The sequence below is a fragment of the Saccopteryx leptura genome, chromosome 3, assembly GCF_036850995.1.
Source record: "Saccopteryx leptura isolate mSacLep1 chromosome 3, mSacLep1_pri_phased_curated, whole genome shotgun sequence".
Taxonomy (NCBI): Eukaryota; Metazoa; Chordata; class Mammalia; order Chiroptera; family Emballonuridae; genus Saccopteryx; species Saccopteryx leptura.
The window spans coordinates 225,381,609-225,407,426 of NC_089505.1; the positions used below are offsets into that span (position 1 = coordinate 225,381,609).

The 25,818-nt window shown below is 38.7% G+C and overlaps 1 protein-coding gene across 2 annotated transcripts in view; it reads right to left on the reverse strand.

The window, feature by feature from the left end:
- Positions 1–25,818, reverse strand: part of ZC3H6 (zinc finger CCCH-type containing 6) — a 61,062-nt gene that overhangs the window by 25,715 nt on the left and 9,529 nt on the right. For both annotated transcript variants that reach the window (XM_066377733.1, XM_066377732.1), the window contains exons 2-3: positions 10,361–10,541; positions 5,203–5,325 (exon numbers count right to left, since the gene is read on the reverse strand). Coding sequence is in view for 1 of the 2 variants with exons in the window: in XM_066377732.1 (XP_066233829.1) it covers positions 5,203–5,325; positions 10,361–10,541 (304 nt within the window). In the remaining variant the exon portion in view is untranslated. The remainder of the gene's footprint in view (positions 1–5,202; positions 5,326–10,360; positions 10,542–25,818) is intronic.

The window sequence follows — 25,818 nt, forward strand, 5'->3', positions numbered from 1 at the left end:
GGAAGGACCCAGGTTCGAGATCCCGAGGTTGCCAGCTTGAGTGCGGGCTCATCTGGCTTGAGCTCAAAAAAGCTCACCAGCTTGGACCCAAGGTCGCTGGCTCGAGCAAGGGGTTACTCGGTCTGCTGAAGGCCCACGGTCAAGGCACATATGAAAAAGCAATCGATGAACAACTAAGGAGTCCCAACAAAAAACTGATGATTGATGCTTCTCATCTCTCTCCATTTCTGTCTGTCTGTCCCTATCTATCCCTCTCTCTGACTCTCTATCTGTCCCTGTAAAAATAAATAAATAAATAAAAATTAAAAAAATTAAAAAAAAAGATCTGATGTTTGTCACAAAAGCTTTTATTAATTCAATTCTGATTTTTCATAATCTTCATATTCCTAGTTTTAAAATAGAATCTTCAGCTCTCAATTTATCCCTTCCCTAGTTTTTCCAATTGCAAATATTTCTAAGAGCTCCATAATCATGCAAACATCCTGTCTCAGGGCTCCTTGCACACAGGAATTCTAATGTGGTTTCCTGAGGGTCAGAATGCCGTCCAAGCTGGCTATAGTGTAGCCCCATTAGTGCTATAGGAAAATATCTCCTTATGCTGCACACATTCATCACCTGAATGAACAAAACACACTCACCAGCAAGGATCTAGCAAGTGTTTTTTAAAGCCCTCCTGAAAAAAAAAATAGAAATGACAAAGACTATAAATTCTACCACAGGATATAGTTTCTTCTACCACTGTGCTGACTGATTGTTAGGCCATTTACACTGCCAGAATGTTCTTTTCTGCCAAACAGGAACTGGCCTATGGCAATCTCTGTGAACATGAAGTAAGGGACCAGGAGGCCTTGGACAAAGATAAGGAAAAGGGAAGATATATTAAATCCTCCAATGTTAATACTATATTCTATTTTTGGCCTGTGAATTTATAGACATATAATAGATACCTGTTTTATAAGAAAAAGGGATTTTTAGGATGTACTTAGGGAATTTTCTAATCTTAGCAGGTCAACTACATATAAAGCATATGTGGATGAAATAAATGGTACTGAACTTTCTCTTTTCCTAATGGCAGACTAGGCAATTAATTTAGAGCAATTAATTTTTCTCCTAAAAAACATAGAAATGATAGACCATATATTTTTTTCAAGTCCATTGTAGCCATCAGAGAGCTAACAGTTAGTGTATGGGTTGTTATCCATGGAGCAGATGACAGACCCAAGTGAGCAGCATTTGCAGCTATTATTGCTCTGAGAGCATCAGCCTATCATGAAATACCAGCTGAAAGGTCCAACAGCATTTCTGATTATTCTTTTGATCCATGGAAACAAAAGGGAGTCCAGAGTCTGGAAAAAGCAGAAGTCTTACCACGTCCCCCCCCATCCTCTAATTTTAGGAGAATCTCAAAATGTGATTCAGAGGCTGCATGCAGTCCAACCTTAATTCATTAAGTGGCCCAAAAAACTCTCAAATCCTGACACTGGAATAAAGTTTGTACAGGCCACTAGGAAGTAACAGGAACAAGTGAAAAGCCTCTCTGGAGGAAATGAACATCATCCTAAGGCCTGAAAAGATCCCTATAAAATGCATCGTATCAGCACACACTACAAAACAAAAGAAATAACAACCCAGGCATATGAGACATGATCTCATGAAAGAAAACCACAAAAGCAACAGGTTGTAGAAATATAGACTCCAGATATTTGAATTTATATGACATATATATTAAAATATCTGTGCTTGTTAACATTCAACTAAAAGACATGAGAATTTCAGCAGGGAACTAGAAACTATAAAAATTATTTTGAAGATCTGAAAAGGAATCAAATAAATTTCTGGACTGGAAAATACAAAAACTGAAATGAGTAACCTAACAGATGGGCTTAAAGGTAAATTAGATCCTCTGAAGAGAAGAGGAGAGAAGAGAGATGAAGGACAAAGCAACGTACGTGCAGTGAAATGTTAAGCACTGGAAATACCTGGGTGAAAGACACACAGGAGTGCCATGCTGGCAGCTATCCTAAAAGCCTTTATGACAAAATAAAAGTTATTAAAATAGAGTGAAACAATTTTCTAATAAATAAAAGCTGAGAGAATTTATTGACAGCAAACCTGCACTATAAGAAATGCTAATACAAGACTAAAGTGAAGTACTTCAGGTTAAAAGAAAATGATACCAGACTGACACTCAGAAGAGCAATGGAAATGAAATGTGGGTACCTATAAACAATCATCCTTTTTCTTAATTTCCTTAACTGAATTCTTGAAACAAAAATAATTACAGCCTTGGCCTGTTGGCTCACCCGTAGAGCATTGGCCAGCCGTGTGGAAGTCTCGGGTTCAATTCCCAGTCAGGGCACACAGGAGAAGCACCCATCTGCTTCTCCACCCTCCTCCTCTCCTTCCTCTCTGCCTCTCTCATCCCCTCCCACAGCCAAGGCTCCATTGGAGCAAAGTTGGCCCAGGCGCTGAGGACAGCTTCGTGTCCTCCACCTCAGGCGCTAGAATGGCTCCAGCCACAACAGAGTGGCTCCCAGATGGGCAGATTATCGCCCCTGGTGGGCATGCTGGGTGGATTCCAGTCGGGTGCATGTGGAAATCTGTCTGACTGCCTCCCACTTCTAACTTTGGAAAAATACTAAATAAATAAATAAATAAAATAATTACACTGTAACTGTAGGAATATACAGTAGTCAATATAATGACAATAACTATACAGTTTAAGAAAATATGAATCACTTAAAGTAAATATACTCTTGTTTTTACATACAGTCTGCTCCTGTCCTTTACAGTGGTCCCAGAGAAGGCTGTGTCCTTATTACAGTACTTCTGCCACTGTTTTAAATATTCTGTATCTCCTCTTTTGAGATTACTTTTAGTGACAGCTTATGAATCAAGAGCTTATAAATCTCATTACCTGATATTTTCTGAAATAGCAATGCCCATCCAGAGCATTTTTCATTCATTAGAAGAGTCTCCAAATGACTTTAGACTATTTGTAAAAAATAAATCCAACTGCAAACGGTGATATTTAGGTACCATATCAGTGTTTGCTGAATTAGGACTAATTTAAAAATTTTGTCAGTAGTAAAAATAATTCTAATGAACAATTGTTTACATGTTCTGAGAAATGGCAGTACCATTCACTCCAAAATCACTAGACACATTAAGTATATACGTATACATATACAAATATGTATTCTAATACATATGTACTTAACTAGATAAAATTATTAACAAGGGTATAATTCTTTTCAAAGTTTAAAAGAAGAAAATTTTATTAAAACCTGTTTATTCAATGGTCATGGAGCAACCTCAACTAAAAAGACAGCAGTAGAGAAATTGAAGACAACAGAAAGAACTCTTAATAGACATAGTAATGTACTTTCTACGCTCACAAGAGATTGGAAAACCGAATTAGGTGAAAAAATACAGCACTTTCAAGCAAGCACAGACATATTGGCAGAAACTAAACCTAAAAAGTCTGGGGTTTTTCAAATAGGAGCACAATGACCTGAACACTCCCCAGTGCTCCTGAGAGTATCCTGATCTTTCTAGTACAAACTAATTTTTAAACCGAAGACTTTGTTCATACAGCAACATACTTAAGAAAGATACATTTATCGTGTTGTTTTAAAATGTTTTGTTTAAAACACTTCAAATAATTTTTGCTTTCAAGAGATAGATGTCACAAAACTCTGTTTAAGTCCTAACTCCCAGTACCTCACAATATGACTGTATTTGGAGATCAGGCCCTTAAAGTGTGATTAAGTTAAAATGAAGCTGTTAGGGTAGGCCCTGATCCAGTATGGCTGATGCCCTTATCAGAGGAAATTCGGACCTGCAGAGAGATACCAGGGGTGCATGGTGCACAGAGGGATGGCCACTGTAGCAAGAAGGTGGCCATCTCCAAGCCAAGGAGAAAGGCCTAAACAGTTCCTTCCCTTAACCTCAGAGGAAATGACCCGCTGGCACCTTGATCTTGAACTTCCAGCCTCCAGACTGTGAGAAAATAAATTTCTGTTGTTTAATCTACTCAGGCTATATTATTATCTTAAGGCAGCCGAAGCACACTAATACATGATGTATGATATTTTAAAGCATATATCTTATAGTCTGACCAGGCAGTGATGCAGTGGATACAGCATCAGACTGGGAGGCAGAGGACCCAGGTTCGAAATCCCAAGGTCGCAGGCATGAGCATGAGCTCACCAGCTTGAATGCGGGGTTGCTCCCTTGAGCGTGGGATCATAGACATAACCCCATGGTCACTGGCTTGAGCCTAAAGGTCGCTGACTTGAGCAAGGGGTCACTCACTCTGCTGGAGCCCCCTAGTCAAGGCACATATGAGAAAGCAATCAATGAATAACTAAGGTTCCACAACGAAGAATTGATGCTTCTTATCTCTCTCCCTTTCTGCCTGTGCCTGTCCCTCTCGCAAAAAAAAAAAAAAAGCATAAATATCAAGAAGCAAAGAATAAACTTCAAAGTTTAATTTTTTCCACTTTTAAAAAAGCAATAGCTCAACACCATTGAAATGCATACCATTTCATACCCATTAGGAAGGCTATTATAAAAAAAGTATGACAAAAATGTGTAGAAATCAGAACACCTCAAGCACTGTTGGTGGGAATGTAAAATGATACTGCCTTTGTGGGAAACAGTATGGTGGTTCCTCAAAAGGTTAAGCATAGAATTACCAGGTCATCTATAAATTCCACTCCTCTGAATATAAACCCATGTTCATAGCACCATTATTCAGAACAGCTAGAGGTGGAAGCAACCCAAGAATAGTGGACAAACAAAATGTGGTACATACAACGGAATATTATTCAGCCTTAAAAAGGAAATTCTGACATATGCTACATTACAATGTGGATGAACTTTGAAGAAATTATAAGTATGATAAGCCAGATATTAAAAGGACAAATGATTCCACCTACATGAGGTACCCAGAGTGGGCAAATTCATAGAGACAGAGAGAACAGTGGTTCTCAGGGGTCGGGGGAAGGGAAATGAGGTTTTACTGCTTAATGAGAACAAAGCTTCTGTTTGAGATGATGAAACATTTCTGAAAGTATATAGTGGTGATGGTTGCACAACACTATGAATATACATAATGCCAGTGAACTGCATATTTAAAAATGGCTAAAATGGTAAATTTTATGTTATGTATATTTGTTACAATAAAAAAGGCAATACCTGAGAAAATGGAATGTCATAATCCCTGTAAAAACCAGTTCTTTTTTTGTGGGAACTTTCTGCATGTTCAACATCTGAATCAAGGCTGTAGTCTGAACTGTCATCACTAGATGGAGAATTATGCTAAAAGAAGAAAAACAACAAATATTTTACATTTGCATTATTTGAATATTTAACCAGTAACTAGATAAGCTTACTTTAGCCAGAGGGGCTAACCAATAGATACATTATCCTAGTAAGTTCTGAAGTGTTAATTGAAAATTTCTTGCTCCAAAGGCCACTACCACTCCAATTTATCCATAATTTTCTGAGGAAAAGTGTATCTTCCCCTCATCTCTGAGACTTCAAGGCAGCATTTTTCCTCCTAATCCCTTTGGTCCAAGGATTTCAAACAGGAAATACTAAACCTCTATGCTCTAAAGCAGGGGTCGGGAACCTTTAATGCCACCTATTTTAAAATGTAATTCCGTGAGAGCCATACAATATGTTTAACACTAAATACAAGTAAATGTGTGCATTTTATGTAAGACCAACACTTTTAAAGTACAGTAAGTCTCTGAATTCTTTTTAATAATGTTGTTATGCCAATGATGTTCTAACCAATGATGAATAAAGTACTTCTTACCATTAATGCGACTTCTGGTGCTGCATGGTTTTGCTGATGGCTTTTGTAGTCTGGTTGATACGTGGTGAGGTTAAGCTTCATGCAGGCGTTGAGACTTCCATCCGTTAAATGTGATTTGTAGGTTGGTCTTAATGTTCTTTAGATGTGAGAAAGACTGCTCACATGAATACATAGAGCCAAACGTTATCAGTACAGCAATACTCACATGTTGCAGTGTGTGGTATGTGATAGGAAGTGCTTTCCAAGTTTTGACAATCAGTTGGTCCGTGGGTTGAAGTTTTTTCATTTCTCCCCACTTGTGTTTGCTCGCCAACTCTGTTTGCTGTCGTGCAAGTCTTTCCAAATCTTCATTCAGTGACTTGAACTTATTCATTCACATGTCTGAAGCCTTCAGGTCAGCAGCTTGTAGCTCAAAATCTCTGATGGAGACACCGGGTATGTAACTCAGGTCAGCACTGTCACTGCACACTTGTATGGATGGGTGATGAACTTAAAAAGACGAGTGGCCTGACCAGGTGATGGCACAGTGGATAGAGCGTCGGACTGGGATGCGGAAGGACCCAGGTTCGAGACCCCGAGGTCGCCAGCTTGAGCGCGGGCTCATCGGGCTTGAGCAAAGAGCTCACCAGCTTGGATCCAAGGTCGCTGGTTCCAGCAGGGGGTTACTCGGTCTGCTGAAGGCCCACGGTCAAGGCACATGTGAGAAAGCAATCAATGAACAACTAAGAAGTAGCAATGTGCAACGAGAAACTGACGATTGATGCTTCTCATCTCTCTCCATTCCTGTCTGTCTGTCCCTGTCTATCTCTGCCTCTGTAAAAAAAAAAAAAAGACAAGTGTGCTCACGAAATTCTCCAAAGCGCGCTTTGAATGACTGCAGGAGATTAGATGTGAAGCCCGCTAGCTGCTGGAGATCAAGATGTTGAGCAGGGTCACTTGCTGTGCATGCATCTTTAAACTCTCCCAGTTTTTCAAAGTGTAGTAAACGACCTGTTTCAATGTTGGCGATGAAGAGTTCCAGCTTGTTTTCAAATGCAAACACTGCTTGTTGAAGGGATAAGACTGTATTTCCAACGCCTGCATTTTCACATTGAGCTGGTTTAAATGTTCAGTCATGTCCATGAGATAGCAGAACTTCAGGGGCCACTCAGTGTTAGCTAACTCAGGATGCTCGATGTTTTTCATTTCAAGAAAAGTCCGGATTTCGCTCAGACAAGCCATTTCGCACCTCCCTCTTGACAACCAACGCACATTGCTGTGCAGAAGCAGACCAGGATAATTACTGCCAACTTCATCCAGCAGTGTTTTAAACTGGCGATCACTTAAAGCTCGGTCAACAATAAAGTTGACCACCCAAATGACCAGCGACATCACCTCACCAAGCTGCTCGCCACACATCTGAGCACAAAGCGCCTCCTGATATAAGATGCAGTGAAAACTTAGGATGGGTCTCTTTTCATGTTCACTAATCCTCTGTTTTTCCCCACCATGCATGGAGCACCATCAGTACACAACAAAATAAGTTTATCCATCGGTAGATTTTTTTCTTTAGCGAACTCCATAAAAGACTTGACTAAATCCTCCCCTCTTGTTGTCTCTTTCATAGACAAAACAGCAAGACTTTCCTCATGTAGTGTGTCACCAACAGCATACCTTGCAATCACGCTGAACTGGGATAAATGGCTTACATTTGTTGACTCATCCAAAGCAAGAGAAAAGAATGGTGCTGCATTTATGTCCTTCACTTGTGTTGCCTCAATTTGATTTGCCATCATGATAGTACGATCGTGAACAGTTCTTGTCAATAGAGGCATGTCTTTTATTCGTTTGATTATCTTGTCTTTATCCGAAAAGTCGTCAGAAAGTTCATTGGCAACATCAAGCATGAATGTTTGGCATACTCCCCATCTGTGAATGGCTTTCCGTTTTTCACAATTGCTAAAGCACCAGCAAAGCTAGCCGAATTCCAGTCAACTTGTTGGGTCCAAACACGGAGTTGCTGCTGACTAGCTTGCACTCTGCACAGTAGCTCTTGACATGCTTTCTTCCTGCTGTCCCCCATTGGATATTTCAATGCAAATGTAGTATGGCATGTGTTGAAGTGCCGCTTTATATTTGACTGTTTCATTGATGCAATTTTATCATTGCATATTAGACACACTGCAGAACCTGCTCTCTCCACAAAGATGAATTCCTCTGTCCATTCCTGCTGAAAAGTATAATACTCCTCACCTTTTTTTCTTTTAGCCATCTTCTTCGTCAAAAGGGTTTCTGCAATTAGCTAGCTGACTACTTGATTAAAAGGAGGGAAGTTTACTTCCTGACCTCACAACGACCCATATACATTACACATTATCTAATAAAAATTTGGTATTGTCCCGGAGGACAGCTGTGATTGGCTCCAGCCACCCACAACCATGAACATGAGCGATAGGAAATGAATGGATTGTAATACATGAGAATATTTTATATTTTTAATGTTATTTTTTTATTAAAGATTTGTCTGCGAGCCAGATGCAGCCATCAAAAGAGCCACATCTGGCTCACAAGCCATAGGTTCCCGACCTCTGCTCTAAAGAGATCTTAGGTGTAATTTAATCTTAAAGGAAATAAAGGTTTCTCATCACCAAAAAGGGTCCCTAGAACGTGGGTAAAGTATGAATTAGTTTATTTTTACCTAAAATGGCTTACATTATTTTCTGACATAAAATGTTATCAAAATTTTTTATATAAATCTGGTTTCTTTTTTAATAAGGGATTTGATATTTTTTCCTAGATGACCAAGTGACATTCTCCCAAGTTCTTTTTATGCTGTGTGATCATAATTTGTATTGTTTTCTTAAAAAATTTTTTATCACTTTGAAATATTAGGTTAAAGTTTTTATGTGTTTTATGAACATTCTTTTCTGGAAGACTGTTGTTCTCTCTGTTTTTCTCCTTTTATAATATAACTTGTATGGAAATATAATCATGGCCCTATCCTGTTGCTCAGATGTAAAAAAAAAAAAAAAAGAATGGGCCAGAAAGCTTTCCTAGCTCCTTCTGTTGTTAGCATGAAGCATTACAAAATATAGCTGTGTGTTTTCTAATATACGCCTCCCCTATTTCTTTCCTTGGCCCTGTGTGCTTGTCCTCTCAGTTTAGATTCTACTCCTAGCAGTTACCTCCTCAGTGTGGGACTCTGTCCTAGGAAAGAGATTGGGTTGGTGAGTATTAGGAGTTCATCAGGCCCAGACCATTCCAGCATATCCAATTTATGTAGTGTTCTTACACTCACATGTGAAATGGGACTACGAAGCCCCACTCAGCTTCTGCTGCTGTTCCCAGTCTGGCCCACAGGGTTTCCATGTTCTCTGGGGACTCTGCCATTTGAAGTTTTCTGGAAGTTCCTTGACCTTCCCTCTGCTTTATTACATAGTAGTTTGTGGTTATCTTATCCATTTGTATTTTTGACATTTGTGGAGATAATCTGTTGCTTCATTTATATGTAGATGTTGCCAAAGAGTTTTTGGGCTTGCTATCTTAACTGCTTTGTTTTATGGGGGAAATTCCAGGAGTTTCAAAAAACGAACCCATCCCAAGTTCTCTGTCACTTTAGGTTTCTCTTCTTCTCCGCCCCAATTCCATTATCTATTCAGCACTGTTTTCTTATTAGCATTTGTTTTGCATTGGTTTATTGCCTCTCTCCTTCCATTTTTAATGTAATTTCTGTAAGAACAGAGACCTCTTTACTTATTATTATAACCCCCAGCACACGGCACAGAGATTTCCTCAGAAAGCACATGATATGTGTCAATAAATGGATGGGCGGCCCTGGCCAGTTGGCTCAGTGGTAGAGCGTCCGCCTGGCGTGCAGAAATCCAGGGTTCAATTCCCGGCCAGGGCACACAGGAGAAGCGCCCATCTGCTTCTCCACCTCTCCCCTTCTCCTTCCTCTCTGTCTCTCTCTTCCCCTCCCGCAGCAAGGCTCCATTGGAACAAAGATGGCCTGGGCGCTGGGGATGGCTCCTTGGCCTCTGCCCCAGGCGCTAGAGTGGCTCTGGTCGCAACAGAGTGACGCCCCGGAGGGGCAGAGCATTGCCCCCTGGTGGGCAGAGCGTCGCCCCCTAGTGGGCGTGCCGGGTGGATCCCGGTCGGGCGCATGCGGGAGTCTGTCTGACTGTCTCTCCCCGTTTCCAGCTTCAGAAAAATACAAAAAAAAAAAAAAAAATTAATGGATGGGCAATGCCAGTGCTGTTAATATACATCTGCAGAGAATGAAACTTTCTTTCGTTAAGCTTCAGCATCCTACAAACTTCCATCAACTAAAACAATTTACCAAGTATATTTTAATTTGCATCAGAGCTATCTTGATTCTTTTAAATCTTTAAGATAATTCATATAATATTCATGTTCAAAATGCATTAATTAAATAAGTAGAAATATAAACTCCATGTTTTCTAAGAAAATAGGCAATAATTTATGCTTTCTAATTTTCAGTATTTTACATTTCATAAAAATTTACCACAAAATAAAAAGTAGATTCTAACAAACCTTATGTTTCTCACGTTTTCTCCTTTTGGATTTTTTTTTCTCTCTTTCTTTCTTGTGTTTCTTTCTTGATTTTCTGTAGGCTTTCTCATTTTTCTGCTTCTCATCTTCTTTTGATTCCTGTTCTTGTATTTCTTCAAATCCTGCATCATCTATTTCACCATCTTCTAATTCACCATCTTCTCTGTAGAAGAGATTGACCATTTCAATTTTCAAATGTTAATTCTAAAACAAATTTTCAGAAACATTTCCAAAAAAAAAAAAAAAGCAAGTACTAAGAATTTAAATTACATGAACTTGGATCAGGGTTGGCAAACTTTTTCTATAAATGGCCAGATAGTAAATATTTTAAATTTGCAGGCCAATGTGTTTTGTTTTTTTATAGCCCTTCAAAAATATAAGAACCAGTCTTAGCAGCCAAAGTTTGTCAACCTCTGATTTATTTTTTTGTTTTTTTTGTTCTTGCTATTTTTCTTTGTCAACCTCTGATTTAGATTAAGATTACTGACTCTCACAAAATAAATGCATGATGCAGTACCATCCCAACATATTGCAATAGTTACCATCCACTAAAATATCTTTTAAAAATGTGAAACTAAAACACCTTAGGAATAAAACACTCTAACTACAGGAAGGGATTTTTAACTTAGGGACTTATAGACAGTTATAATAGTTTTAAAATAAAAGCAATCTATATTAATTCTTACCATCAAAGTAAACTTCAACAAGCAAATTTCAATAGGTAGACAAATAACAAAACCTTAGCCACAAAAGCAGAACAGTAAATTCCTCAACTTAAATCTATAGAAAATATTCATAGTAAAACCATAAATCTCATTCTACTTTCTAAATACCAGTAATCTTTGCTATTACAAAGGCTGAATCCTAGAAATAAACTTTTATATTGATTGACATTCCCATAGTTATAGAAATCAAAATGTTCATTAATAGTATTTTATATGCAAATTAACCAACTGGTCTTCATGGGAAGATACATATATAAAATAATTTTAACATTTAATCTGCTTCCATACAGTTTGAAAAAAATGCAACTACAAATAGTAGATGGTAGTTTTTCCAGAAAGGTAGATGTCTTTGTGTAACTGAAAGCAAATGAGAATCACCCAAATTATGCTGGCAGAATTTAAGATACTTTCAAATTACTAGAAATGTGTGATTTCTAAAATACAAAACTAATCGTATCACTCTCCTGCTAAAAATCTTTAGTGATGTCACAATGTCTCACATCTGCCTCAAAATAATCCACTGGGGATAGAGGAGGTGGCCTCAATAAGACCGGCCATGTGCTGTGATTGCTGGACGGTGGGATGTGTTTATGAGGGTTCATTCTACTCTTCTCTTTTTACAGGTCAAGTTTTCCATGATAAAAAGGCAGTATCAATGACCTGAGGAGCTTGTCAGAACTCCTCAATACTACCAAAAGGCTCTTTATCATCGAGTCCCCCTGCTTACCCAGCTACTCTCAATTTCTTCACTTTCCAAGCCTGAAACATAACTGAAACTATAAAGCAAAAACTAAATACTGCTATATACAATATGAATGAATCTTATGACATAATTATAAACAGAAGAAGCCAGGCACAAAAGACTCATTTGATGCTGTTCATATGCACCAGGAATCTTTGTTTACATAAGTGAAAATAGTGATGACTTCCTGGAAGATTGTAACCAACAAATATCAGGTAGATACTAAGGAGTCTTCTGGGTGTTGAGATATTCTGTGTATTATCTATGTGGTGATTACTATCTACACATATACATTTTTATATCTTAAAAACAGTAATTCATATTCAGCATTTTAAATAGTCATTTAAATACATAATACACTCAAGCTGAAATTGCTTCATACAATTTAAGTCCTCCTACTTTGTATAAATTCTTTCACTGTGAAATATGGGGCATTTATATTTTTATTAGACATAAAACACTGAAAGTTTTTAGTTTTCTTCCCTCTCCCTTAGCCTATTTATTATTTCTGCATTCATACAATAACAAATTTAAACTTGTGATTTTATGCCTGGTTACAAAAAAGAAAATAAAGAATAATGACCCATATGTCTATGAACTGCTTCTGAACGTTTTTTAAAAAATCAGCTTTGAACACATATGGAAAGGATGTGCGGCGTAATAGAAAGAAGAGACTTAATGGGAGGTAAGCTGGATTCTAATACTAGCTCTGTCACCAGAATAAAAAAGCTTTATTAATTGACACCTACAGATGTATCAGACACTAATCTCTGTGGAAAAAAAAATGAAAGACTTAACATAAGTAGTCAAGGGTGCTTGCATGCATTCTCTAGAGTTTAAATTAGCTCAACACTATCACAAAAGCTGTTTTTATTTTTTACTAAACCCAAGGTAATTTTAAATATTTAATCAAAAAGTTCCTAGGTTAATTACATATGGATGACTTTTTATTAATGTAAGTGATTATGTCCTTTTTAGTCATATTTATGTTTACAGACATGTAAATAATTGTCCAGTTAATAAAAGTATTTTCAAAAGAATTTATCTCTTAGGCAAATCCATAGACCGAATGGAGATTAGGAACTGCCAGGTAGAGCAGAGGGAGGAATGGGGAATGACTGCCAAAGGGATGCGTTTCTATTTTGAGTGATAAAAATGTTCTAAAAATAGACAGTGGTAATGGTTGTGCAACTCTGTGAGTATCTTAAAAACCAATTAATTGAATGCTTAATTTAAATGGGTGAATTTTGTCTGAATAAAGCTATCATTTTTAAAAATAATAAAATAAAGAAGGTTGTATCTCTTGATTTAAATATCTATATTGGAAACAACTGAAGAAAATTATAACATTCTATAGTATAAACTAAAGACTGAAATTGGTCAGTATACTCTGTATTGATACATTCCCATTTTGATATCATTACTCACTAAATCCTCATAAGCTGATATGCTTTGGCATACAAGCCTACTTTTCTCCATTCTGGTTTGGTTGACTAGTAAAATAAATTAACTTGAACCACTCAGTGTTACCTCCACAGACAGTTTCTGCTTCTTCTTCATGCTGCCCAAAGGCTCCTGTTGCAAACTACAAACCAGATGTTGAATCTTTAACAGCCTCAATGAAAGACAATACCAGTACTCCTGATGGATGACACTACAAAGACACTACTCATGAACACAAGCTTCTTGGGATAAACTGCTATGATTACAAAAACATTTTTCAGAATGTACTGACTGTGTGAGGATATCCAGGATCTCTTCACAGTCCAGGAGCAGATAATATAGAGATGGCTTATTCTGAGACCAATGGACACACATTTCCTATGTGTTGGACTATGGCTCTACCACTTTTGTCTTCAAGCCTTGTCCTGATCTACTCTGTCATCGGTTCTTTCTGTGTAGGGGAGAGCTTCTCTGCACCAGCACCCTGCAACCTTTATGTCTCCACATCAGCTACACAGGCAGACCCAACCATAGATGACCTGAGCCCTGGCAGAGCACCCTGTGCCCCCAGAGTATGGAAAGATAGGTAGTCCTGGTGGTGCTGCCACAAGACTTTCTCACCCCCCTCTCTGCCCTATGGGAGGCTGCAGGGAGGCAGGTTCTCATCCATCTGGCCCACTCCTTACGCTACACCTCAGGCTAAAAAAAAAAATGCTTAGCTACAATACAAACTGTCCTTTGTGTTACTTATGACCATCTGGCTGCTTGGGTTTCAGAGTTCTGTTAGATGAGGGACATGAAGATCTTGCACTTGTCTATGTAAGTAATGAACTGGCTGAATCTGTAAGCAGGCTTCAAAGAAAGTTGCTTGGGTCTAGGCTTCATCTGCACCTGCCCTGATCTTTCCCTTAACCAATATAGCTTACATGTGACATCGTCTTGATTAAATCGTGACTCAACTCTCTACCTAAGACCTCCCCAAAACTAGGTACTTATCCTGAAGGCAAGTACTGGCTGATCATACTGAGGTCATGACAGAGCTACCTGACATGAGCCTCTGTGATTTTCTGTTTATCCCCAACTGGCCTTGCACATTTACATCCTAGATGGCTTATTATATTTGTTTCAGAAAAAAAAGTTTCTTTACAAACCACCAATGGTAAAATTTGGGTATCTACAATCTTCAAAGTGCTTTTGTATTTACCTTTTATCCAAAACATTTTGACACCTAGATGGTATCTGGTTGGCTGAAACTCAGTTTATGCCTTTTTGACAGTCTACAGTCATGGAGATTTTTACTTGGTTTGTTTTACTCCTCAAGCCAATATTGGAATTTGTCAAAGCCTCAAGCCAAATACAAATTCCTTCAGGAATGGGACCTGGTATAAGTAAAACCTTTTTGTTTTTACAACTATATATGGCTCTTATTGTCTTCATTTCTTGAATCAACATACTTACTCATATTTGCCCCATCAAAACCTAACTGGCATATACAAATAACAGTTATGGGTTAACATGTAATAATTAGACAATTATAGGTATTTCCTTCCCATGTCCTTCAGGAGGCCATGCTTCTCTAGGAGTATCTAAAGAGACAGTGATCTTCTGGAGAAGAAACTGTTACTCACTTTATGCTAGAATCCTAAAGGTCTATTTTCTTTTTTTGTATTTTTCTGAAGTGAGAAGCGGGAAGGCAGAGAGACAGACTCCCGCATGCGCCCAACAGAGATCCATCGGGCATGCCCACCAGGGGGCGATGCTCTGCCCATCCAGGGTGTTGCTCTGTTGCAGCCAGAGCCATTCTAGCACCTGAGGCAGAGGTCATGGAGCCACCCTCAGCGATCAGGCCAACTTTGCTCCAAAGGAGCCTCAGCTGGGGGAGAGGAAGAGAGAAAGTAGAGGGGGAAGGGTGGAGAAGCAGATGGGCACTTCTCCTGTGTGCCCTGGCTGGGAGTCAAACCGGGAACATCCATATGCTGGGCCGATGCTCTACCACTGAGCTAGCTGGCTAAGGTCATGAAGGTCTATTTTCAATTATGGGAGTCACATAACTTAGAATTTCAATTTATCAAAAATTGACTATAAAATGCTAGCAGTACAACAAACTAAAGTCATTGATCCAACTGGTGGTAGGTAACAGCATAGCCCTAGATTTCTTGCTGGCAGCTAAGAGAAATCTCTGAAACAATTCTAACCACACTTGCTGCTGCCCACGGAGTAATGAATGCCACAGGGAAAGCTGACCAGTCTATACTCAAAGAAAAGAAATCTTGGCCATCAAAAGTAGACTCAGAAAGTCTTAAGATCTGATCTCCTGGTCAGAAAAGGGAACTCTTTAGTTATCACTCTAAAATCCTTCCAGTATTTCCTTATAATAGTCATGGCTGCTCTTACTTGTCCTCTAATGCCTGGTCTCCAGAGCCAGATATGCTACTGCATAGCTGTCATTTCGTCAGCTGGCACAAAATTTTATTTTGCAACAGAATGAAAACAAAGGGACTGTGATAGTCAAGCCAAATATCAAGCAAGATCTTTGATGAGAACTCCCACAGAAATGTGAACATGTAACTGCTGCTCTATGTGAGTAGGACTAAGGGGGGACAGTTAAAATAGAACTCTGAGGCTCTGGCCGGTTGGCTCAGTGGTAGAGCATCGGCCTGGCATGCAGAAGTCCCGGGTTCGATTCCCGGCCAGGGCACACGGGAGAGGCGCCCATCTGCTTCTCCACCCCTCCCCCTCTCCTTCTTCTCTGTCTCTCTCTTCCCCTCCCGCAGCCAAGGCTCCACTGGAGCAAAAAGATGGCCCGGGAGCTGGGGATGGCTCCTTGGCCTCTGCCCCAGGCGCTAGAGTGGCTCTGGTCCCGACAGAGCGATGCCCCGGAGGGGCAGAGCATCGCCCAGGGGCGTGCCGGGTGGATCCTGGTCGGGCGCATGCGGGAGTCTGTCTGACTGTCTCTCCCCGTTTCCAGCTTCAGAAAAATACAAAAAAAAAATAAAATAAAATAGAACTCTGCCCTGTTCCCAGCATGTGCACACAAAGGTGCTAATTGTAGATCCCTGAGCTTAGCAGACAATTCTCATATACCTCCTCAGATATCTCTATATAGCAATGCCTGTGCTTTTGTTACATAAACAGAAAAAAAATCAAGAGAATTTTTATTTCCTCCTAACATGTAATATACTTTTCATTTTCCTCTTATCCTCTCCACTTTTTAGCATTGAGAGACACAATGAACTCATTTTTTACCCAGCAGGATGATTAACTTAAAAATAAAACTCTGGTGGAGTTTTATCATCCCTTTAAAGCTATTTATAAAGCTATAGAAAATATAAATAAAGCACAGTTAAAATTCGAAAGAGTAAGATGGTCCTGGCCAGTTGGCTCAGCAGTACAGCACCAGCCCAGTGTGTGGAAGTTCTGGGATCGATTTCCAGTCAGGGCACACAGAAGTGACCATCTGCTTCTCCACCCTTCTCCCCTTCTCTCTCTTCTCTTCCCACAGCCATGGCTCCAGTGGTTTGAGCAACTTGGCCCCATGTGCTGAGGATGGCTCCATAGCCTCACCTCAGGTGTTGAAATAGCTCAGTTGCCAAGCAACGAAGCAGCGGCCCCAGATGGGCAGAGAGCATCACCCTGTAGGCTTGCTGGGTAAATCCCAGTCAGGGAACATGTGAGAGTCTGTCTCTCTGCCTCCTTATCTCTCACTTAATAAAAAAATAAAATAAAATAATAAAGATTAAGATGACGCTAAAATTAGTTTTCAAAGGGACACTGCAGACATCCCTAATTTTCAGATGTGAGCTGCAAACTTGGCTCTGAGCCAAGGAACAAGAATTAAGTGTAAGACAAAGTGCTTCCAGGATAAAAACAGACCACTTGTTCAAGAGAAGTACAATTTTTCTGGGAGTGAGATCAGATAGTTGTCCTTTGAGTCCTTATGAAGACACTACTATCTGATACAATGGGCACTATCATTAATAGTGTCCCTAGAGCCAATTCAATAGCTTATCACTTAATGCATACCTCAGTGTAAACCAAAGACATGCTGCCACAGTTCAATTGAGAAAAAACAATTAAATGAAGAAACAAGGTATTATTCAAATAAACAAGTGCCCATGTTCTGATATAATCCAGAGATGAATCTAGAGCAGTAATTCTAAAAAACTTTATGTACATAAGAATTTTCTGCCTTCCCTCCCCCCCAAATAGCAATTCATTCAGATAGCAAATATTTATTCACCACTTTCTCAGTGGGAATACAATAGGAAAAAAGAAAGAGACATAGTTTTCTCTAAGTTTTCCATCTAGTGGTAGGGGAGATAGACAGACATCAAAGAATTACAAAAATAAAATAACCATACAAGTGTACAAGAAAGATAAAACAGTGTTATGAGCATACAAAGTAGAGGAAAGTCTGAAGGCTTTCCCTGAGGAGGTCATGAATGAACTGAGATGAGGAGTTCGCCTGAGAGATGAAGAATTAGAGTGGGACCTCTGGCAAACAGAAAATAGGATGAGCAAAATTTGTGTATAGAACTGAGATAGAAACCAAGACAAGGCCAGTATCACTGGATCATAAAGGAAAGGGGGGGGAGGAAGATTCAAAATTATGCTGGAGTGGCACTAGAGCATGCAGTTTTGAGCATCCTCAGAGAAATGAAAAAGCAGGAAAGGAGGTGATGTAATTAGGCTTCCATTCTGACTGAGAGTGAAAAACAAATCTAGAAGGAACAGAACAGGTATAGGGAACCAGTTGGGACACACTACAAAAATCCAGATGAGAGCCCAAAGGAAAAGGCATAGACATGGAGATTCTGACACTTAGACACATCCACTCAGATACACCCACTATCACTGATGGGAACTCTTTTTTCCCCAACAGTGTTGAGGTATAAAAATTAGTTAAAAACAACTAATAAAATAAATAGGATATGATCCGTAAAGGTAATCCTCCATGAATATTACTAACATTCCCATGATTTATACCTTTAAAATCTTACTTCATTATTACTGCTGAGGCCATTCCTTTTAATAGGGTCAAGATTTTCCTTAAAAATAGTACGAATATAAATGAATAATGAATTAATTTTCTGTAACATAGCAGTAAATAATCATAATCATTTCAGCCTCAAATTTTTCAATGTGAATATGTATACATATACCTGTACATATGAATATACAAGTAATATATTAATGAAACATCTAAATTCAAGCAAAGTAACCTCCTGGTGGACTTACCAGTATAAATTTTGTGCAGAGTATACCATTAAGTTATAAAAGGCCTTTAAACAAAGAAAAGAGTCCTTGGAGAAAGATTTACACTTTTATTTAAACACATTCAGAAAATAAAAAAGATTAAAAACAAATGAACTATACATACAGTCAACAAAACCTTGAAAATGGGCAAACCCATGGGCCCTGGCTGGCTTGCTCAGTGGTAGAGCATCGGCCTGGCGTGCAGAGGTCCCAGGTTCGATTCCGGCCAGGGCACACAGGAGAAGCGCCCATCTGCTTCTCCACCCCTCCCCCTCTCCTTCCTCTCTGTCTCTCTCTTCCCCTCCTGCAGCCTAGGCTCCATTGGAGCAAAGATGGCCCGGGCGCTGGGGATGGCTCCTTGGCCTCTGCCCCAGGTGCTAGAGTGGCTCTGGTCGTAAAGGGGCAGAGCATTGCCCCCTGGTGGGCAGAGCATCCGCCCCTGGTGGGCGTGCCGGGTAGATCCCGGTCGGGCACATGCGGGAGTCTGTCTGACTGTCTTTCCCCGTTTCCAGCTTCAGAAAAATACAAAAAAAAAAGGAATAAAAGCTTTTGATTAATAATCATAAAAAAAAAAAAAAAAGAAAGAAAATGGGCAAACCCAAAAGAACAAGAAGAATGAAAATGATAACTATAAGGACAGAAATCAACAAAATAAAAAAAACAAAAGAAAATGTAGATAAAATTCCAGGCTACTTTTTAGAGGCATAATCATCCACCACTCACTGTCATACCTCAGTAGTCCTACAGTCATTCTAATATAGATAACAATAGAAAATGTAAATAATTCCACTTCTGTTATGCCTTTAAAAGAGGACAAGTTAACTATGCTGTTTTCCCCCACAAAGGCCAAATACTGCCTGGAACAGAACCTTTAAAACCTTTGGGGACATCAGAGGATTATAGATATGTGACTTTAACAAATAATTTAAAAACAATGCTTAACAATATTTATCTACATTTTTATTATCTAATTCTTTCATTATTTGTCTATCTTTGATTCCAACTGTATTCATAATAGAATTATAGTCTGAAGCAAAATAATATCAATTCAAATTTGCAGTAAGAATGTAAAAACTGCCCTGGTCGGTTGGCTCAGTGGTAGAGCGTCGGCCTGGCATGCAGAAGTCCCGGGTTCGATTCCCGGCCAGGGCACACAGGAGAAGCGTCTATCTGCTTCTCCACCCCTCCCCCTCTCCTTCCTCTCTGTCTCTCTCTTCCTCTCCCACAGCCGAGGCTCCAATGGAGCAAAGATGGCCCGGGCGCTGGGGATGGCTCCTTGGCCTCTGTCCCAGGCGCTAGAGTGGCTCTGGTCGCGGCAGAGCAACGCCCCAAGGGGCAGAGCATCACCCCCTGGTGGGCAGAGCTTCGCCCCTGGTGGGCGTGCCGGGTGGATCCCGGTCAGGCGCATGCGGGAGTCTGACTGTCTCTCCCCGTTTCCAGCTTCAGAAAAATACAACAACAAAAAAAGAATGTAAAAACTAGTGTGATGATAATTAACAATTATTAAGCACTTACTATGTTGCCAGGCATGTTGGATCAGTTCATTTCATCATCATGTGAACTCTATGAAATACTATTATTATCCCCATTAACCAGGTGAAGAAAGGAGACAAAGAGCTTAATTAACTGCTAGCAGATGGCAAAGCTATAACCCAAACACCAGGTACTCTGATTCCCAGGTCCATCATTTTAACCATGTTGCTGTAATAGCTACACACGTCTGTTCTTGGGAAGAATCTGGCAAATAGCCAAATCATCTTATAGCAGCTGATGTAAAGATTACTTAAGAATCTCATCAACTGATAGAACACGGGGGTGTTTATCATAAAGTTCTCTTTTTAAAAAATTGACTGGCCCTGACCAATTGGCTCAGTGGCACAGTGTCAGCCCAGTGTGTGGATGTCCCGGGTTTGATTCCTGGCCAGGGCACACAGGAGAAGCACCCAACTACTTCTGCACCCTTCCCTCTCTTCTCTTTATCTCTCTTTTCCCCTCCAGCAGACAAGGCTCCACTGGAGCATAGTGCGTTGAGGATGGCTCCATGGCCTCTGCCTCAGGCACTAGAATGGCTCCAGTTGTAACGGAGGAACTCCCCAGATGGGCATAGCATCGCCCCCTAGTGGGCGAGCCAGGTAGATCCCCGTCAGGCGCATGCAGGAGTCTGTCTCTCTGCTTCTCACTTCAGAAAAATACAAAAAAAAATTTGATTCTAGAAAGAGGAAGGGGGGAAAAAGGGAGAGAGGGAGGCAGGGAAGGAGAGAGAGAGAGAGAAAAAGAAATACCAACTTGTTCCACTCATTTATGCATGCACTGGTTGATTCTTGTATGTGCCCTGACCTGGGATCAAACCTCCAACCTTGGCTTATAGGGATGATGCTATAACCAACTGAGCAACCCAGCCACGGCCTTGACAGTATTTTTTGAAATGCTCAAAGAAAATCAGTCAAAAATATGTTTTAGTCAAAATTTTTATTGTACAGATATATTTTAAAAGAGGTAAAAAGATTTAAATCATGCAGAGATGAAAAATAGGTCTTCCTATTTCATTTCAGGATCTCAAACAATTTGATAAAGAGTGGTGCAGGGAAGGTAACAACCTATTGGGTGAAAGCCTACATATCAAAGTCAGAAAAGGGAAAGAGAATGCTGGAAGAAGTGAAAATTGTTATTATTAAGATTTGCCATTTAATTAAAACAAAAAGGAGCTAAGCACCAATATTCAGATTACAGAGTGAATATTAATAAGGCTGCCAGAACAGCAACTTCCACCTAAAGTTAAAGAAAACTCAAAATAAAAAAAGAAACAAACAAAAAACCCTCAAAAAAAAACCCACAAAAAAACAACCCTGTTATTTAATGAGGACTCAGGGTTCTGGCAAAGTGAAGTCACCTGACACTGGAAGTTAAAGGAGGAGTGTTAAACAAGAACAATAACCAACAACAGATTTATTAAAAAGACTAATTAATGCTTTAAATTTATGGCATGTTAAAACTGAATACTATGCCTGACCAGGTAGTGGCGTAATGGATAGAGTGTCAGACTGGGACGCAGAGGAACCAGGTTCAAAACCCTGAGGTTGCTGGCTTAAGCGCAGGCTCATCCCGCTTGAAGCATGGTCACTGGCTTGAGTGTAGGATCATAGACATGATGCCATGGTTGCTAGCCCACGTTGACTTGAAGACCAAGCTTGCTGGCTTGAGCAAGGGGTCACTCGGTCTACTGTAGCTCCCAGTAAAGGCACACATGAGAGAGCAATCAATGAACAGCTAAGGTGCCACAATGAAGAACTGATGCTTCTGCATCTCTCTCCCTTCCTGTCTGTCTGTCCCTATCTGTCCCTTTCTATGACTCTATCAAAAATAAAACAAAACAAAAAACTAAAAACAAAACTGAATACTTAAGAAACATCATTCATAGTAGGGTAGAACAGAAGCTCTAGAGCTGGTAAGATCTGGGTTCAAGTCCTGCTTCCCTGTCTTATACTACCCTATATAAACTTGAACAAATTATCTCACAACCAATACCCGGTTTCTCATCGACAAAATGGGATTAATCCTTTTGAGTAGTACGAACGTTCATGTATGTCTTCGTGCCTCCTGACCATCCAGATAACAAAAATTTTTATTTTAAAAATGTGTAAGGCAACATTAAAAAAAGGCAAATGTATGTTCTTGTTTTCATAAATTGGTTATCAAACAAACATGATTTAAGTTAATAAAACTGGAACTGAAACTAATTTCATTTTTTGAAAAAAAGTCTGAGGTCGCCGGTTCAAAACCCTGGGCTTGCCTGGTCAAGGCACATATGGGAGTTGATGCTTCCAGCTCCTCCCCCCCTCTCTGTCTCTCTCTCCCTCTCTCTTTCTCTGTCTCTCTCTCTCTCCTCTCTAAAAATGAATAAAATAAAAAAATTCAAAAAAAAAGTCACTCGCTAACTTTCATGTTAGCAAGCATGAAAAAAACTCTAGTGAGCATGAAAGAAACTCACTACTCAAAGGGTTAATTAATTCACCATTGCCGAGTTAAGGAATAAGTGAGATCAAGTTAGGTAATCACTCAGCACTGTACCTAGCAGATAGCCTTCAACTAAAGTTTCCTTTCCTCTTGTGATTTACTTGAAACAGATGCATTTGAATAAAATGGGTATGTAAGACTACAAGTACTTTCATTGAAATTGGGGAAAGTTAAAAATTCAAGAGACCTATTTTCCTTCAGAGAATAAATAACAATGAAAAACTATACAAAATAAGGAAAAGCAAAAAGGAAGCTAACACGCACCAAGTTTGAAGTCTTTTCATGAGGGCATTTCTACTATCATTAAGCAACACTTAACAGTGGGTGAAAACTGTATTTCCAAAGTCTCCTGACTGCAACAACAAAACACCATATGGAATGTAACATCTTGAGTTCAGAGTAACTATGGTGACAACAGATTTATGATGACCCAAAAGTAACTTAGAAAAGGATAAACCAATAACTAGTAAGATTGAAAGCACACCATGTATTTTATTTACAGAGTTCCTTTGAAAATATTGACAATAAACTCATTTCTCATAAAATGTTATTAATTCTCCACTCCCATTCAATGCCAGACAGAAGAGATTGCTGTATATTAGGCAACTTGTGACAAAAATAAATAAAAAATAAAAATATATCCTAGCCTAACTGTTGGTGGAGCAGTGGATAAAGCTTCAACCTGTGATGCTGAGGTTCCAGGTTTGAAACGCTGAGGGTAGGCTTGAGTGTGGGCTCATATGGCATAAGCAAAGGCTCACCACCTTGAGCATGGGTCGCCAGCTTGAGTGTGAGATCATCGGCATGATCCCATGGTCACTGATCCCAAAGGTCACTGGCTTGAACCCAAGGTCACTGGCTTGAGCAAGGGAATCATTGGCTCAGACTGAGGCCCCCCCCCTCAAGGCACGTATGAGAAGCAATCAGTGAACAACTACTGACACAACTACAAGTTCCTGCTTCTCATCTCTCTCCCTTCCTCTCTCTCTCTAAAATACATATATATGTATATGTATTTAAATTTGCATAGATAGTTGATATGAAGGAAAAGAATTCCATTTGTCAAGCATCCTTTATGCCATAAGCAGAGACAGACTATTACATAACTCAAAACAAAACTGTGAACACACTTGCCATAGATTTTTTTTTTTTGAAACTACATTTTAGAAATTCTTCTCTTTATATTTCGTATACTGTCTGAGATACCTCACTAAGCTAAAATTCACTTGCTTTCATTCCCTTTCAATTTATCCTCTTGATTTAGGCTCTTCAGTATAGACAGGAGAAGCTAGAAAGTCTACAGAAACATTTAGAATTTGAAAGCCAGAAAGCAATCTTCTAGGTATCACAATGTCAAAGAAAAGTTGAAAAAGTCTTGTTGGAACAATCTACACTATGCCTAGTGCAAGTGCTTCTGACCCAGTATCTACAAAGGACACTTGGTCTGTATGTATCCAACTTCCTAAATTAACTGGTTAACTATAACATGAGATACTGGGACTTTAGAATTTGGGGAGTGTGATGGGATTATTATTTTTAAAAGATGTTCCAAAATTAGGCTTTGGCTTAAGTATACAGCTAAAGAATATTTCTCCATTATGTCCTGGCTGGCTTCAAGTCACTTTTGGTGCCCCTGAGTGTGACAATGTAAGAAATTGCATGACCATTATTAGTTCAATATTATACAATCAGTGTAACAAGGTTATATATGAAAAAGCCATGCCCTTTGTATTTACTGTATTTGCACATTCATTTTATAAGTTAAGAAGGTGTTTTAAGTACAACTTAGAATGAGAATCTGCATATGTGCTTTTATACATACATCTTATCGGTTAGATGAAGTATAAATGTACATTAATGCAAGAGAAAGATGCTGCAATTGATGACTATAAGAGCTACTTTATAAAGAATACAAACTTAAAATTATCAACTAATAAAAAAACAGAGTACTGTAGACTTCAGGAAAAATATATCCTTGAGCTGATAAATGATTAAAAATTTAAATGAAATATACAAAGCTGAATAATATAAATTTTGTCATAATCCTAACTTTGTTCAATTATTTAGCATACTGGTATTTATAACATTCAACAAAGTAACTTCTAAAGACAATGTTTAATTTTTAATTATTTAATTCCATAAATCTTTCAAGAAAAATTTTATTTGGGAATTCGTATCTTTTGTATATAAATTAAAAACAGTAAGTTAACTTTAACTTTGTTACCTCAAAATTTCATAAGGAGAAACGCTCCAAAGTTAGTGCAACATATTCAACCATTCTTACTAAAGATGCTTTAAAAACATAAAAAAATATTAGTGAATTAAAGTTCCAACTATCTTATTCTACAATCTTAGTTGAAAGTGGCCCTTCATTCAGTATCAATCACGTGCACTACAGTAATCACAGGAGTAACTTAGAAACAGACAGTGCTGAAAACTGTTACTGTACTGTCATGTCCTATTTTTAAATTAGAACACTAAAATGTCTAATAATAATAATAATTTGAAGAATATTTAAGATTTATTCACATATTCCAGAAGTTTAATATGTGATGAGAATATTGGCTTTCAGCTCCAGCTTTGGTCAAATACTGGTTTTCACACTTGGACACTTGGCATTCAAAAAACTGTATATTTGCTGCAATATATTTATATAGCCAAAAGATGTAGGTATTTCTTATTTAAATGCATTATTCACTTTCATTTGCTTACCCAAACTATAATTTTTAAACAGACTCCTATGTTCTCCACAGGCATACAAATCAACTCACCACTTCCTTTATGAGCTAAAGAGTAAAGGTTATAAAGAACTCAACCCTACACATGTACCAGTGACCTAACATTTTATTGTCAACTTCCAGTAAGCAAGGAAAATATAAGCAAAAGAAGTATCAGTTCTTCTGATCTCTATGCATTTTTAATGAATTCCCTTAACAGACTGACACTTGTGTTTTTTATAGCTAAAAATTTGCAGATGTAAGTCAGTTAAACTTAACTTATTCCATATTCTCTTAAAATACGTGAAAAATTAATATTCTTTATAAATTCCATTTTTAATGTTTTAGGTTGAGAATAAGCCTGTCATATAATATGAATTTATAATGAACTAGGATGAAATTGACTATGATTAAGTAATACTTCAAAAAAACAAAACAAAAACAAAGAAAACCTTCTTAAGTGTCCAAAACCCAACCCAGCATCTGATACCAGATTTACCATCAGTATGAGGCAATGGAAGCAATGGAGAGTACTGAAACCAA